Source organism: Lagenorhynchus albirostris, chromosome 14 (assembly GCF_949774975.1).
Source record: "Lagenorhynchus albirostris chromosome 14, mLagAlb1.1, whole genome shotgun sequence".
Classification (NCBI taxonomy): domain Eukaryota; kingdom Metazoa; phylum Chordata; class Mammalia; order Artiodactyla; family Delphinidae; genus Lagenorhynchus; species Lagenorhynchus albirostris.
Window position 1 is genome coordinate 61,485,948 of NC_083108.1, and position 12,485 is coordinate 61,498,432.

The following is a 12,485-nucleotide window of genomic DNA, read 5'->3' on the forward strand; positions in this document are numbered from 1 at the left end:
TCTTCTGTGGCCCAGCACACGGAGGCCCCCAGAGGGCCTCCAGGTCTGTGCGGGGTGAGAGCTGTGCAGTAAGCACCTGTCGCTGGGCGTGGGCAGGAAGGGCACGTGTCCCCCTTGAAGAGGTCCCTGCCGACTGCCTGGGCAGAGGGGTCCCGGGTGGGGCGGACCCAGTGAGGCCATGGCCCAGGTGTCCTCTCCTGAGCACAGCAGAGAGTGCCTGAGCTGCAGGCCAAGGGACTGACCTGGAAGAGTGGCCATTTCGCGCCCCACCCCCACCCCATCACACACCCCCTCGCCTCAGGGAGTCCACCTGGACATACACTGGCTGGGGGCTCAGAGGAGCCCCCACAGTGTCCCCGATCGTCCTGGCTGCCACACCTTGCAGTGCAGCCTGGTCACAGCATGGCTGTGCCCCAGCCACCCTGAGGGGCCACCCCGCTCAGGGTTCCCCCCTTGGAGACACATCTCCTCACCCAAGAGGAGGGAAGTCAGCCTGGCGTCTTACAGCAAGTGGAATTCACCATGTACTACAGCCCAAAGCAGAGACGTTCCACATCCCTTCTGTGCTGGCAGGGGTGTCTGACCACCCTTCCCTGGAGGACCACGGCCCAGCACCAGCCTTTCCGGTCAATGCATCGTGACCTCCACCAGCATCACGACTGAAATGGGGAGGTGCAAAAGCTTCCATTTCCCTCCCTGGGCCTCCCTGGGAGGCAAGGACCACCACAGGTGCCTGGCGAGCAAGCGAGGGCTTGGGATGCCAGCACGTGACCAAGGCCAGTGAGGTCTTCAGTTTGGCTTCCTTTGGAGGTGCCTCCACCAGAGGTGCCAAGGAAGTGAGGTTTAAATGGGACACAGGACACAGGGAAGACAGGCCAGGGCTAGGCCATGATGGAAGCCTCTGATAGGTGCTCCAGGGTCGGCTCCTGCCAGGCTCCTTCCCCTCCCCTGTGGGAGCTCCTCCGAGCCTGGGTGGTCTCCCAGGACACAGGCCATTAGACCGTGTGCTTGGAGAACCTCTCTGATGCTTAGGCCTACCTGCCTTACAGGACAAACTCCAAATGGCACTAACCCGCTTGCAGCCCTGAAGTCCTCCCTTACTGAAAGCTCCTGCAGATGTCCCCAGCCTCCACCCAGACGGAGGGCCAGGAGCACGTAGACAGGTCTTCTCCGAGGATGGCTGTGGGGCTGAGCCCCGCCTGCACCCAGCACCAGGCCAGATGTGCGAGCTGTGGACGGGTGGCTCTGCCAGGACTGAGGGCCAACGAAAGATGCCCAGCCGAAGGCAGGGGACCCACTAGGTCTCTTTGTGCCGCAGCCAAGGGGACCTGGTGGGCTTCCTCTCTCCCCCAAAGGCCAGGAAAAAACCTCCCTGCTCCTGGCCATGGGGCAAAGCAGGGCTGTTTAGGTCTCCAGGACAGCACTGGCTTCCCCAGGCCACCTGCCCCACCAGCACCAGCTCAGACGCACCGCGGCCCAAAGGCCACACAGCAGAGCGTGTGTGACAGCCAACGGGGCAGGAATCCACTGTCCCAGGATGGGGCCGACGCACACATGGTCCTGCCTCCATGCAAGTTTCAAACGTGTTGTTTATTTGCTATTTTGATGACTATAAATAAGTGTTTCCACTATGGAAAAGAAAGTTAGCACAGTACATTCTCACGACTGGGTAATGGATTTTCTGAAGTCGTCTTCATTACGGCAAAAACTTAGAAAAAAACAACCTGAATGTTGGAAGTCAGTTCTTTATATAAAGTCCCTTGTAAAAACAAAACAGAATAAAAACAAACCAAAAAGAAGGGTGCAGGGCAAAATTTAAAAAAAGAAAAAGGGAAAAGACAGGGAGAAAGAACACAACGGGAGCCGACTCATTGCTCCTCCTCAGCCACCTCCTTGGTCTCGTTCTCAGGCTCCTTGCCCTCCTTCACCGAAAGAGCTTCTAGCTTTTCAGCTACTTTCTCGGCACTATCATTTTTGCCAGATCCTGCCAAGACACAGGAACGCAGTAAGAAAGAATCACCGCTCTGCCCAGCCCCGTGGCAGCAGACAGACCACTTCCCTGTGTGCCTCCAGGTAAACACGTGCTCACGCCTGGGACCCCACTCAGGATGCTTGGCAACCAGCATGGGGCCCTGAGTAAGCAGGTGACCACGAGGGAGACGTCGTGACTTGGCTGCTAGGCCAGGCCAGAAAGCACGTGCACGGGGCCCCAGTGGCTGGCTTGCCCCTCAGAAAGCACCCGTGTACCGGGGTGGCTGCATTGCCCTTAACAGGTCAAAGTGGTCACAACCTCCCGGAATGCTGCTGTGGCAGACAGAAAAAGCACCCGCCTGGGGCTGCAGTCAGGTGCAGAGTGAGTCTGCAGAGCCCCCCCGGGCGCCCGCCACCCCATGGGCATCTGGCACCTTTCTTTTCTCTCTCTTCAATCTCTTTCCTGCATTCTTCAAACTTCGTTTTGAATTTCTGTGCATCTGCAGAGGTGAGAAAAGATACCCCCTTAAGGTCCCTAAGCAGTGAGGAGTACGTGTCCTGGTGGGTCTGAAACTCCAAGATTCATAAGGCCTATCCCAGGCTGCCCCAACCCTCCACCTCCCTGCCTGACTTGGCACCCATCTGGGCAGGGCAGGGTAGCCTTGCTCCTGCCAGGCGCTCTGCTCTCTGCTCCTGCAGGCCCCCTGCTCTCTGCTCCTGCAGGCCCCATTCCCAGAGGAGAGGCGAGGTCCATTCACCACTGGATGTTCAGTTACTGGGGTGCTGAGCCCCAGCACCCAACCAACCCCCCAGGGCCCACTGGGTGCTGCTTTTGACAACCCGAGCTGGAAAGATGTCCCAGCAGGGGAGAGGTCTGCCTGGGCACTGCCCTTGCTGGCACTCAGGCCATGGTGAGAGAACAGGTCGGCCCTGGGCAGACTGCCAGCACAGGCCCCTGTGAACTCAGCAAAGGAACCACACTGTCATGGACTCAAGAGTCTGGGCAAGACCTCGAGGGCACCGAGATCCCTTCCCCGAGGGCCCATCAGGCAGGGCAGGAACAGTCCCCACCACACGCTTCCCAGCTGCCGTCAACTCTCCCAGGAAAGCAACAGCACTGGCGTCTGCAACCAAACCGCTACACCGTTAAGAAGCAGCGGCAGGCTGGCCCAGGCCTGCTTACTCTCGGCGTTAAGGAAGCGGATGGCCAGCAACTCCTGCTTGGGGCACTCGTCGGCGAAGTCTGCGTGGGTATTCCAGACCCAGGCACGGTCACTGCCTGCGTTCGGCTTCAGCTCCATCATTGGCGTGACTGGAGAGAGAAGCCCCATGAGGATGGTGCAGCTGTCAAGCTGGCCCACCCACCCTGACCCCTGAAGGCCCGAATTGGGGCAAAACAGGCCTGGTTTGGGGTTTGCCAACCAGGCTCAGACAAAGTCCTGTGGGGTCTGGATTTTACCCAAACCTCTGAAAACATCCTATGTTCGCTTAAAACCAGGACCGCCCTGAATCTGGGAACAGGGTGGCCCATTCCCTGACCACGAGGACACCTCAGCGAGGGTTTCCAATCCCAACTCAGCCAAGGCCTCCAATGCCACCATGGTTGCTCACACCCAGCCCCACGGCCCTGCCCCTGTCTGAGCAGCCCCCAGACCCAGCGCAGACATGGGCCACAAGGCCTGGTGCGCCCAGCCCTTCCAGTGAAGGGCACCCACCACATGGCTGTGTCCATGCTTGGCCACTCCATCTGGGACCTGGCCCACAGAAAGTGGGGAGCGGCAGAGGAGCAGAAGCCAGGAAGTGGAGTGATCACCCAGGAAGGCCATGGTCAGACCAGGGCAACCACTCTCAGCCTTGCACTGTCCAGGGACACCACGGGGAACGAGGCCACCAGAAGTGGACACTGAGGGCCTCGTGACCTGCTCGTACGTCACAGAAGGTTGAGCCACGGCCGGGAATAAACACAGCTGTCCATCTTCTCAGACCTCGCACAGACTCAAGGGGGACGAGCTCCCCAAGAAACAGGAGCACCCCAGAGCCACGCTCACCCCACGGCCCTGGCAGAAGCCTCCTGAGATACAGGACATGCCCAGCCCCAGGAATACGTCACATTCTAAACCGAGAACGTCATCCCAGCCCACAGACACCCAGTGATCCTGCATTCCTACAGGGCACCAGGCCTGGGACCCACCTGCAGCTCACAGCAAACAACCCAGTGACTGGCCTGGCTTTGGGAAAAGCAGGGGGTCAGGGAAAACCCCCGGGGAAACACCTCAAATTGGGTTGGAAGACAAGGACCAGGCCAGAGCCGATGGCCTGGGCAGGGTGGGAGGACCATGGGGCAGGGACATGGAGTCTGGCCCGTGAAGGCCAGGGGGACTGTGGCGCCAGGAGGGCCCTCCCTGCTCATCTGGCCACATCACCCTCCAGGGCTGCTCCCTCTGGTTCTTGCCAGGGTCACCTGTGTGCCCAGAGGAGGGGCCCTGCCCCACCGGACACTTTTGCTTCCAGACACACACTCGCGGCTCCAGAGCAGCCCAATAACCAAGGGACTGAAATGGGGGGAATCTTACTGTCACCCCTTCGCCAGCCAAGCTGCAGGTGGCTTTCCCTGGACGCCCCACACTGTGCCCGGGGCCACCTACTGTAGTGGTTGGCGCAGATCTTGAGGGTCTTGTCCCTGCGCATGAGGAGGCGGATGGTCCCCTTCTCCTTGTGCTTCAGCAGTTTGACGTCCCCGGTGCCCCGCTCCTTCCACTCCGGGAGGTCGTTCTCTGAAGCGAACCGGAACAGCTTGGCCCGCCTTTGAGGAAAGCCATTGAGCGAGGGGTTAGGCAAGCACGGAAGGGGACAAATGAGCCTGCGCCCGCGGCATCACGAGACACCCTTGCCTTTCTTTTTACTCCCAGAACCACAAGTCAAGATGTCAACAAAAGAGTGAGGTGGCTCAACAAACTCCAGGTTTTTACTTCACAATAAAAAAAGAAAAAAAATTCCTAGAAGTTGCAACGTATTCCAACAGGAAGACCTGACCTCTCAGAGAGCCCACCACGTCCTGGGCAAGGCTGCAATCATGGGACGGGGGGCTCCCTGGCGTCCCCGGCGCCACAAGGGCAGCACGGAAGTAGGCAGGAGCCGAGGAGCCTTCCCTCTGCTGGGAAGACGGGACTGCAGGCCTCTGCTCAGGCCGCCAGGCTCTGGCCCAACAGCCTGCCTTCCTGTCCAGAGCAGCCCTGCCCTTTGCTTCCCCACAGGACCCCAGCTCAGCCGGTCCCTTTCCTGTGGAAGACTCTGCTCTCCGAACTCAACTCTGTCAAGGGAGATGCATCCTCAAGAAGAAGCCCCAGGCCCATCATGACGGCCCCACCCGCCTCAGGATGCCAGGAAGTGCAGCAGCATTTCTATGCAGATCAGAGACCCAGAAAACCAGTGTCTTTATGGAGCCGCCCAGCACCCTCTGAGACTCAAGGGGTGCAGACAGCTTCTCCTTCCCCAGGCCCTTGGAAGTGGTGGGGAGGGGCTGGTCTCTCCAGCCTCCCTGTCTTAGAGGGAGGAGTCGCAGTGCTGGGATCCCCTCTGCTTCCCTCCCCTGACCCACAGCAAAGCACTCAAACCATAACCTGGTATCTTGGACAGAATTTGAATGGGTGGAGAGTCTGCTTCCCCCTGATTTCCACTAACTTGTAGCTACATTAGCGTCTCCTGCGATCCTGCGTGTCCGCGCGGTGCCGTCACTTTGTTGCACACATCTGGATGCACGGCTTCTGTGACCACTGCTTCAAAGTGACACGGCCACCGTAGCTTCTTGTTGAAAGCACCAAGAATCACGTATGATTTTTAAAGAGTAACTTTAATGACTATAGCACCGCCCACTCTCATTTGTAATTCCAGGCATTGTTTTGTATACTGAAAGTATTGAATTGGAAATTCATAAACTTCAAAATACCCCCACATTTAAGGAAAAAAGATAATAGTAAAGACCCAATGCTCAACCAGCGGCAGGGGTCTGAGAGAGTCTTAGAGGCAAGGGTGGCAAGGACAGGGGTCTTGGGGAGATGTCCCTTGTGGACAGAGCAGTGGTAACATGACACCTGGGAGTGCCCATGCCCTCCCCAGGACTGGCCTCAGGGCAGCAGGGACACCCAAGACCTAGGAATGAGTTGATTCTAACAACAGCCTTGATTTCCACATGGGAGTAGCCATCACAAAACTCTCCGTGTGGTTAAAGGTCAAGCCAAGATCTTGACACCCGTAAAATCCAGTTACTATCTTATACTAAAAATGCCTACTTCTGGAAAGACACCAACTTACTTACATTTTAAAAAGCTCCTCTTCATCTTCTTCCAGCGTTTTAATTTCTTGCTCAGGAAGAGAAACTATTGGTTCAAACTGGGGGTCATGGTTGGACTCGTCGGCATTCTCGGTGGAGGTGTCGTGGTCCTCGTGCGTGTCCTGTGGAAGAGGGTGGAGATGTGACCCTACTGGCCATGCCAGAGCTCACCAGTGGCCACAGCCATCATCCCCACTAGGGAAGGGCCTCACCACAAAGCAAGGGATTGAAAAAGCCTTTCAACCCAAAGCTTTTCTCTGGGATCTGCAGTGAGACACCAGACTCCGACACCCTCCCCCAGATGCAACAACCACACCTGCACAGACTGACTGGTCTCCCTAAACCCTGAAACTCCCAGTGCCGGGGAGAAACTGCCCCAGGCTCCTCATCTGCAAGATGCAGATGCTGGTACTGCCACGCACAGACTAAGGACACGATGATGGAGAAAAGAGGGCCTAGAAAGAAACACTACCGTTAAAACAAAGCAACCCTTTGAGTTTTTACTGGTTGAGAAAAATCTGTATTCTTGCTTAAGAGGAAAAAAAGTTGTGATGGATCTGCTAGCGTTTATACAGGACTCACATTTCTGCCGGCAGTTATACCTAGGTTGGGAAAATTACGTTTAAAATTCAAAAGAATTCACACAAGAGCTACAGAATTCTAATCCAGTACAAAGAACTAACTGTAGAGCACAAAGGATCATGTTTTAGATTGTCTCACGGAGCACGTGGCTTGGCAATCCATAACTCGGGAGGATAAGACACCCAGACTTAGCTCCCGGGCTCTGCCCAGAAACGCAGGCCTTCGCCGACTCCTCGGCCGGATCGCACCGGGCCGCACGGCCACCCCCGGGCCCCCGCCGCCACAGGCCACCCGCCGGGCCGCGCGGGAGCGGAGGCCGGTGGCGGCTCGGGGACCAGCACCGGATGAATGGGGCTTTGCGCGGGCCGCGGGCGGGCGGGGGCCGTCTCGGTGCGGGGCCCTCGGGGATCGAGCGGGAGGCCTGCGCCTGCCCGCGGCCCGGCGGCCAGGAGTGAGCGCGAGGCCCGGCCGCCCCAAGGTCACGCGGCCCCGCGCCTGAGCCCGCTGGCCGGCGGGGGTTGGCGGCGGCACGGGCCTCCCACGTGGCCGCCGGCAGCGGCCCCGGCCCGTCCGGCCCCCGGCCCAGCCCGCCCAGCCCGGCCCACCTTGGCGGCCGCCATGGGCGCGGCGGCGGCGGCGGCTCGGCTGGCTCGGTCGTCGCGGGCTCCGCGGCCTCTCGGCGACTGGTCGCAGCTCCTTCCTCCGCGTCTGGCGCCGGCACCTCCCGCCCGCCCTCTCTTCCCTCCGCCCCGCGACCCGAACCCCGACCCCTGACCCCGGCGGCGGGAAACGCGCCGCGATTCAAAACCAGCGCAGCTTTATTGGCTCAGGCGGCGGACACTCTCATTGTCCAGCCCGCCCCGCGCTTCCCGCCAAAACGCCCGCAGCGCATGCCCGGCCCGCCCGGAGGCCGGGGAGCGCGCACTCCCGGCGGCCCTCGCGCGCACTTCCGTCCGCGGCCGCGCGCGCCCCTAGAGCTAGCGGACAGTGCTGGGGGTCCTAGCGGCGCGTGGCGATGACGTCGCCGGAAGCGGGGACGATAGAGACGCGCCGCCTCAGCTGCGCGCGCCGGCTGACGAGAGAGCGGCAGGCGAGGAGAGCGGCGGGCGCGGGACCCTGCCTGGCTGGCTACGCAGCCCGTGCCCGGGACCCGGACCTGAGCGCAGAGGGTACGAGTCCCGCCCCTGCCCGGGCCGGAGCAGGGCCGGCCTCCCCGAGTCGCAGCCGCTCTCCGCTCGCCGCCCGTGTGCCAGGCCCCGGACGAGGCGGCGGACGGAGCGGACGATGGGTGACGAGCTCGACGGCGAAGTACGGTGAAGGGAGACCCTGGCGGAGCCGGGGGCGGGTGGTGACATGGGACGGGGAGGGAGAGGCTCGGAGCGCGCGGGCCCCAGCCAGCCCGCCTGTCTGCTGTCTCCACGCAGGGCCGGGCGTGCGTGGGGGGCCCCGTCCAGGACGGCCCCAGCGCGCCGGGCAGCCCCGCGGCCCCGGGCCCCCATCAGGGGGAGGAGCAGGCCACGGGGGCCGGGGTCGCGGGACCGGGTGCTCAGCCGGGGCCCTACGGCTACATCCGGGCTGGCCTGTTCACCTCGGAGATCTTCAAGCTGGAGCTTCAGAACGTGCCGCGCCACGCCAGCTTTAGCGACGTCCGGCGCTTCCTGGGCCGCTTCGGGCTGCAGCCCCACAAGACGAAGCTGTTCGGGCAGCCTCCCTGCGCCTTCGTGACCTTTCGCAGCGCTGCCGAGCGCGACAAAGCCCTGTGTGTGCTGCACGGCGCCCTGTGGAAGGGCCGGCCGCTCAGCGTGCGCCTCGCCAGGCCCAAGGCTGACCCCTTGGCCCGGAAGAGGCAGCGGGAGGACCAAGGGGAGCCGCCTACCACCCCCGCCACGTGCATTGCTGATGTGGTGACCCCTCTTTGGACGATGCCCTACGCGGAGCAGCTTGAACGGAAGCGGTTGGAGTGTGAGCAGGTGCTGCAGAAGCTTGCCAAGTGAGTGTGGGTGCAGGCACTCCTGGGCAGAGCGCCCATCGGCGGCTCCCTGTGCGCTCAGCCTGCTCAGATACCCCTTTGGGGAGCCAACCAGTAAAAACCCTGTGTTACCGGTCGGGACAGTGAGGTCCCAAAAAGGGGCCCAGGTGCTTGGGCAATTGGAGCCTGACCTCTGCTCCTCCTTTGCCCCGCAGGGAAATCGGGAGCACCAACCGCGCCCTGCTCCCTTGGCTGCTTTTACAGAGGCACAAACACAACAAGGCCTGCTGCCCACTGGAGGGGGTCCGGCCATCACCTCAGCAGGTCAGGGCCTCTGCTCTCACAGAAGCTCCTCCTTCCTGGCTCTTCCATCTCTCTTTCTGCTGCGCTTCTGCTTATGGTTCTTATCCAGTGCTTGTTAGTTGTCAGCCTTTTGCCCTGGGCTGCCAGGGCCTGCGGGGGAACCAGGGCCTTGGTCATTGCTGTCTTTTGCTGTGCACCCTCCGTGCACGAGTGCTGGACCGCTGGGGTAAGGGTGGGCATCTCTGTTTCTTTCTCTCCTTGCAGACCGAGTATCGGAACAAATGTGAGTTTCTTGTTGGTGTTGGGGTGGATGGGGAAGACAACACAGTCGGCTGCCGGCTTGGCAAGTACAAGGGCGGGACGTGTGCTGTGGCAGCCCCCTTCGACACCGTGCATATCCCTGGGGCCACCAAGCAGGTGGTGAAGGCTTTCCAGGAGTTCATCCGGTGAGGACACGTGGCTGGGCTGGTGGCTTCGGGACATCCCGAGGCAGTCTGGGAGCAGAAGACTTGGGTCTTATCTGGGGGGTCTGGTGGGTGTGGCTGGAGGAGAGAGCAGGGACGCTGCTCACCCTATCTCGGTCGGCAGATGTCAGGGACTCAGGGCCATCTGTGGCTCCCACAGGTCCACTCCCTACTCGGCGTATGACCCGGAGACATACTCGGGTCATTGGAAGCAGCTGACCGTGCGCATCAGCCGCCGTGGCCAAGCCATGGCCATTGCCTACTTCCACCCGCAGGTCTCAAGCGGGTGGCTTGCTGGGGGAGGGGTGTCTGGGCCAGAGCAGACTTCGACACAGTCTCATGGGCTTTTTCTACTGTCTGCTCCAGAATCTGAGCCCTGAGGAGCTGGAGGGGCTGAAGGCTTCTTTGGCACAGCACTTCATGGAGGGGTCAGGCAAGACCAGCGGGGTGACTTGCCTCTACTTCGTGGAGGAGGGACAGCGGTAGGTAGTCCAGGTGGGGCTGGGCGGGTTTCTCCGAGGACTGGTGACACCAATAGAGCCACCTTCCCGCCCACAGAAAGACCCCCAGCCAAGAGGGCCTGCCTCTGGAGCACGTGGCCGGGGACGAGTGCATCCGCGAGGACCTGCTGGGGCTGACATTCCGGATTTCCCCTCACGCCTTCTTCCAGGTGACCAGATCCCTGGGCTCCGGGCTGGTGCAGCAGAGAGGGGAGAGCATCCAGGCAGGGAGCTGCCAGGGCTGTGAGGTCGGCCACCTGGAAGAAGGGCTACTAACCGTGGCCACTCGCTAGACCCTGGTGACCACCCTGTGGGAGGGTGGCTTGTGGGCACGACACCAGGCTCTGGCACTGGTGGGGTCTGGTATCAGCTACTGCAGGTGTCCCATGGGTCCAGCTTTCGAGGAGGTGGGAGGGGGGTAGCATTGAGTTGCTTTCTTGGGCCGGGAGACAGGGTGTGGACGGAGGGGCCCTGGGGCCCTCAGGCAGTTAGAGGTGGAGAAGGGAGTCGGGGTGGGGGGGCAACAAGAGCACAAGCGCCTGGGGATGCAGACACTGGGGGGCTGGTGGGCAGCGGATAGGCTGCTCTGATGTGTAACCCACGCCCAGGTGAACACCCCCGCAGCTGAGGTGCTCTACACGCTCATCCAGGACTGGGCCCAGCTGGACGCAGGGAGCACGGTGCTGGACGTGTGCTGCGGCACCGGCACCATCGGCCTGGCTCTGGCCCGGGTGAGCTCTCCTACCCCGGTCAAGAGCATGCTCTCCCCCACCCCACCCTTGTGTCATCACCCGTCCTGTCTGTCATGACCCCCCTAAGATAACCTCAGACTGTTCCAGGTCCTCTTCCGCTGCCCCCCAGAAGATCCAGGGGTGGGGAGGGGTGCCATCAGTCTGCCCTGTTTTTGCTCCAGAAGGTAAAGAGAGTCGTGGGGATCGAGCTGTGCCAGGAGGCTGTGGAGGACGCCCGGGTGAATGCCCTGGACAACGGTGAGAGCCAGCGGGCCTCGCAGTGGGTGGCAGGCCCTGTGTGTCCCTCCACAGGGCACCTGGGACCCACCCAGTGGCTCCTAGGGCTCACGGGGTGGGGGCAGAAGGGCCCCTACTGTGCGGACCTATTGTGCGCCCACGATGCCTGGGGCTGCCCCGCAGGGAAGGGTTTTCTTGAGGTGTCTTCTGGGGGCTTCTGGACATGGCCGGGCAGATCTCTGGGAGGTGTCCCGGGCCTCATGGCAGGGCCGCTGCTCTGTCACCTCCAGAGTTGAGCAACGTTGAGTTCCATTGTGGGAGGGCCGAGGACCTGGTGCCTGCACTGGTGAGCAGACTGGCATCCCAGCAGCTCATGGCCATCCTGGACCCACCCCGCGCCGGTCTACGTGAGTGGTGTCCACCTGAGGGGTGGTGTGGGGAGGCAGTGGGTGGCCCACTAGGCTGCCTGGTCTCGGGCCCCTGTCCGCTCCTTGAGGGGGAGCCATTGGGGACTCTCCCTTGAGGGGTCTGTGCCTCCCCAGATTCCAAAGTGATCCTGGCTGTCCGCAGAGCTGAGAACCTCAAGCGACTCCTATATGTCTCCTGCAACCCCCGAGCAGCCATGGGCAACTTTGTGGAGTGAGTGTGGGGCATGGGTGGATGGGGCCTCACCCCAGGAGACCCTGCTGTACCCACGCAGTTGACCATGGCACTCCCTCCTATATAGCCTCTGCAGGGCCCCGTCGAACCGGGTGAAGGGCAGTCCGTTCCGGCCAGTTAAGGCTGTGGCCGTGGACCTGTTCCCGCAGACCCCACACTGTGAGATGCTCATCCTGTTTGAGAGAGTGGAGCACCCCAATGGCATGGGGGCCCTAGAGCCCCAGGATCCTCCTGTCCAGCCCCCACCAGGGCCCCCAGGTGACACCCCACCAGAAACCAGGGCCTCCCCTGCTTCTTAGTTCTCTGGGGCAGCAGAAACCAGCCTTTCCAGAACAGCACCCAGACTGCATCATGGGCAGAATCCTGGGGCTCCCCAAGTCCTTGCCCTGCCCGGCCTGGCATACTCAGGCAGTAGCCACAGAGGGTACAAGACCCCTGTCCCCGTGGGCTCCTGTGGCCTGCTCTCCCCTCACCCCCAAAATGGGCCGCAAGGGCTGGAATAAACAAGTGCTGAACTACCAATGTTTGTGATAAGAACTCAGAGCCTGGCACACAGGGACTCTCCTCTACTCTCACCACAGGTGCAACGGGGCAGGGCCAGGAGCGCTCATAAGAACTGGCCCAGTTGGAACAGTTCTCCCAGCTCTTTGCGTGACCAAAAGTCCCGGTGTCCCAGCAGAGAGCCTGCTGTCTGACAAGAGACACAGGCCTTGTGGCCAAGGGCCAACTGTACACATG

The 12,485-nt window shown here is 61.4% G+C and overlaps 2 protein-coding genes and 1 non-coding gene across 5 annotated transcripts; 1 reads left to right on the forward strand and 2 right to left on the reverse strand.

The window, feature by feature from the left end:
- Positions 1-1,571: 1,571 nt before the first annotated feature.
- On the reverse strand, positions 1,572-7,639 carry RANBP1 (RAN binding protein 1). Of its 3 annotated transcripts, none has more exons than XM_060121396.1 (6): positions 7,489-7,639; positions 6,287-6,423; positions 4,617-4,774; positions 3,155-3,283; positions 2,406-2,471; positions 1,572-1,984 (listed from the first exon to the last, which is right to left on the reverse strand). In XM_060121396.1, the coding sequence occupies exons 1-6, from the start codon at positions 7,501-7,503 to the stop codon at positions 1,869-1,871; spliced, it is 621 nt and encodes a 206-aa protein (XP_059977379.1). In that variant the 5' UTR covers positions 7,504-7,639; the 3' UTR covers positions 1,572-1,868. The 3 variants fall into 3 exon arrangements, with proteins under 3 accessions (XP_059977379.1, XP_059977378.1, XP_059977380.1); XM_060121395.1 differs by lacking the exon at positions 7,489-7,639 and adding an exon at positions 7,022-7,161; XM_060121397.1 differs by lacking the exons at positions 6,287-6,423; positions 7,489-7,639 and adding an exon at positions 5,663-6,239.
- Positions 2,238-2,363, reverse strand: LOC132504564 (small nucleolar RNA SNORA77). The gene has a single exon (XR_009534953.1). It is a non-coding gene; the product is annotated as a small nucleolar RNA SNORA77 (small nucleolar RNA).
- A 259-nt stretch (positions 7,640-7,898) lies between the features above and the next one.
- Positions 7,899-12,269, forward strand: TRMT2A (tRNA methyltransferase 2 homolog A). The gene is made up of 12 exons (XM_060121394.1): positions 7,899-8,191; positions 8,308-8,873; positions 9,068-9,176; positions 9,420-9,601; positions 9,780-9,894; positions 9,986-10,101; positions 10,178-10,289; positions 10,728-10,850; positions 11,033-11,108; positions 11,378-11,494; positions 11,630-11,726; positions 11,815-12,269. Exons 1-12 carry the CDS (start codon positions 8,168-8,170, stop codon positions 12,044-12,046), a joined length of 1,869 nt encoding a protein of 622 aa, XP_059977377.1. The 5' UTR covers positions 7,899-8,167; the 3' UTR covers positions 12,047-12,269.
- Positions 12,270-12,485: the final 216 nt, after the last annotated feature.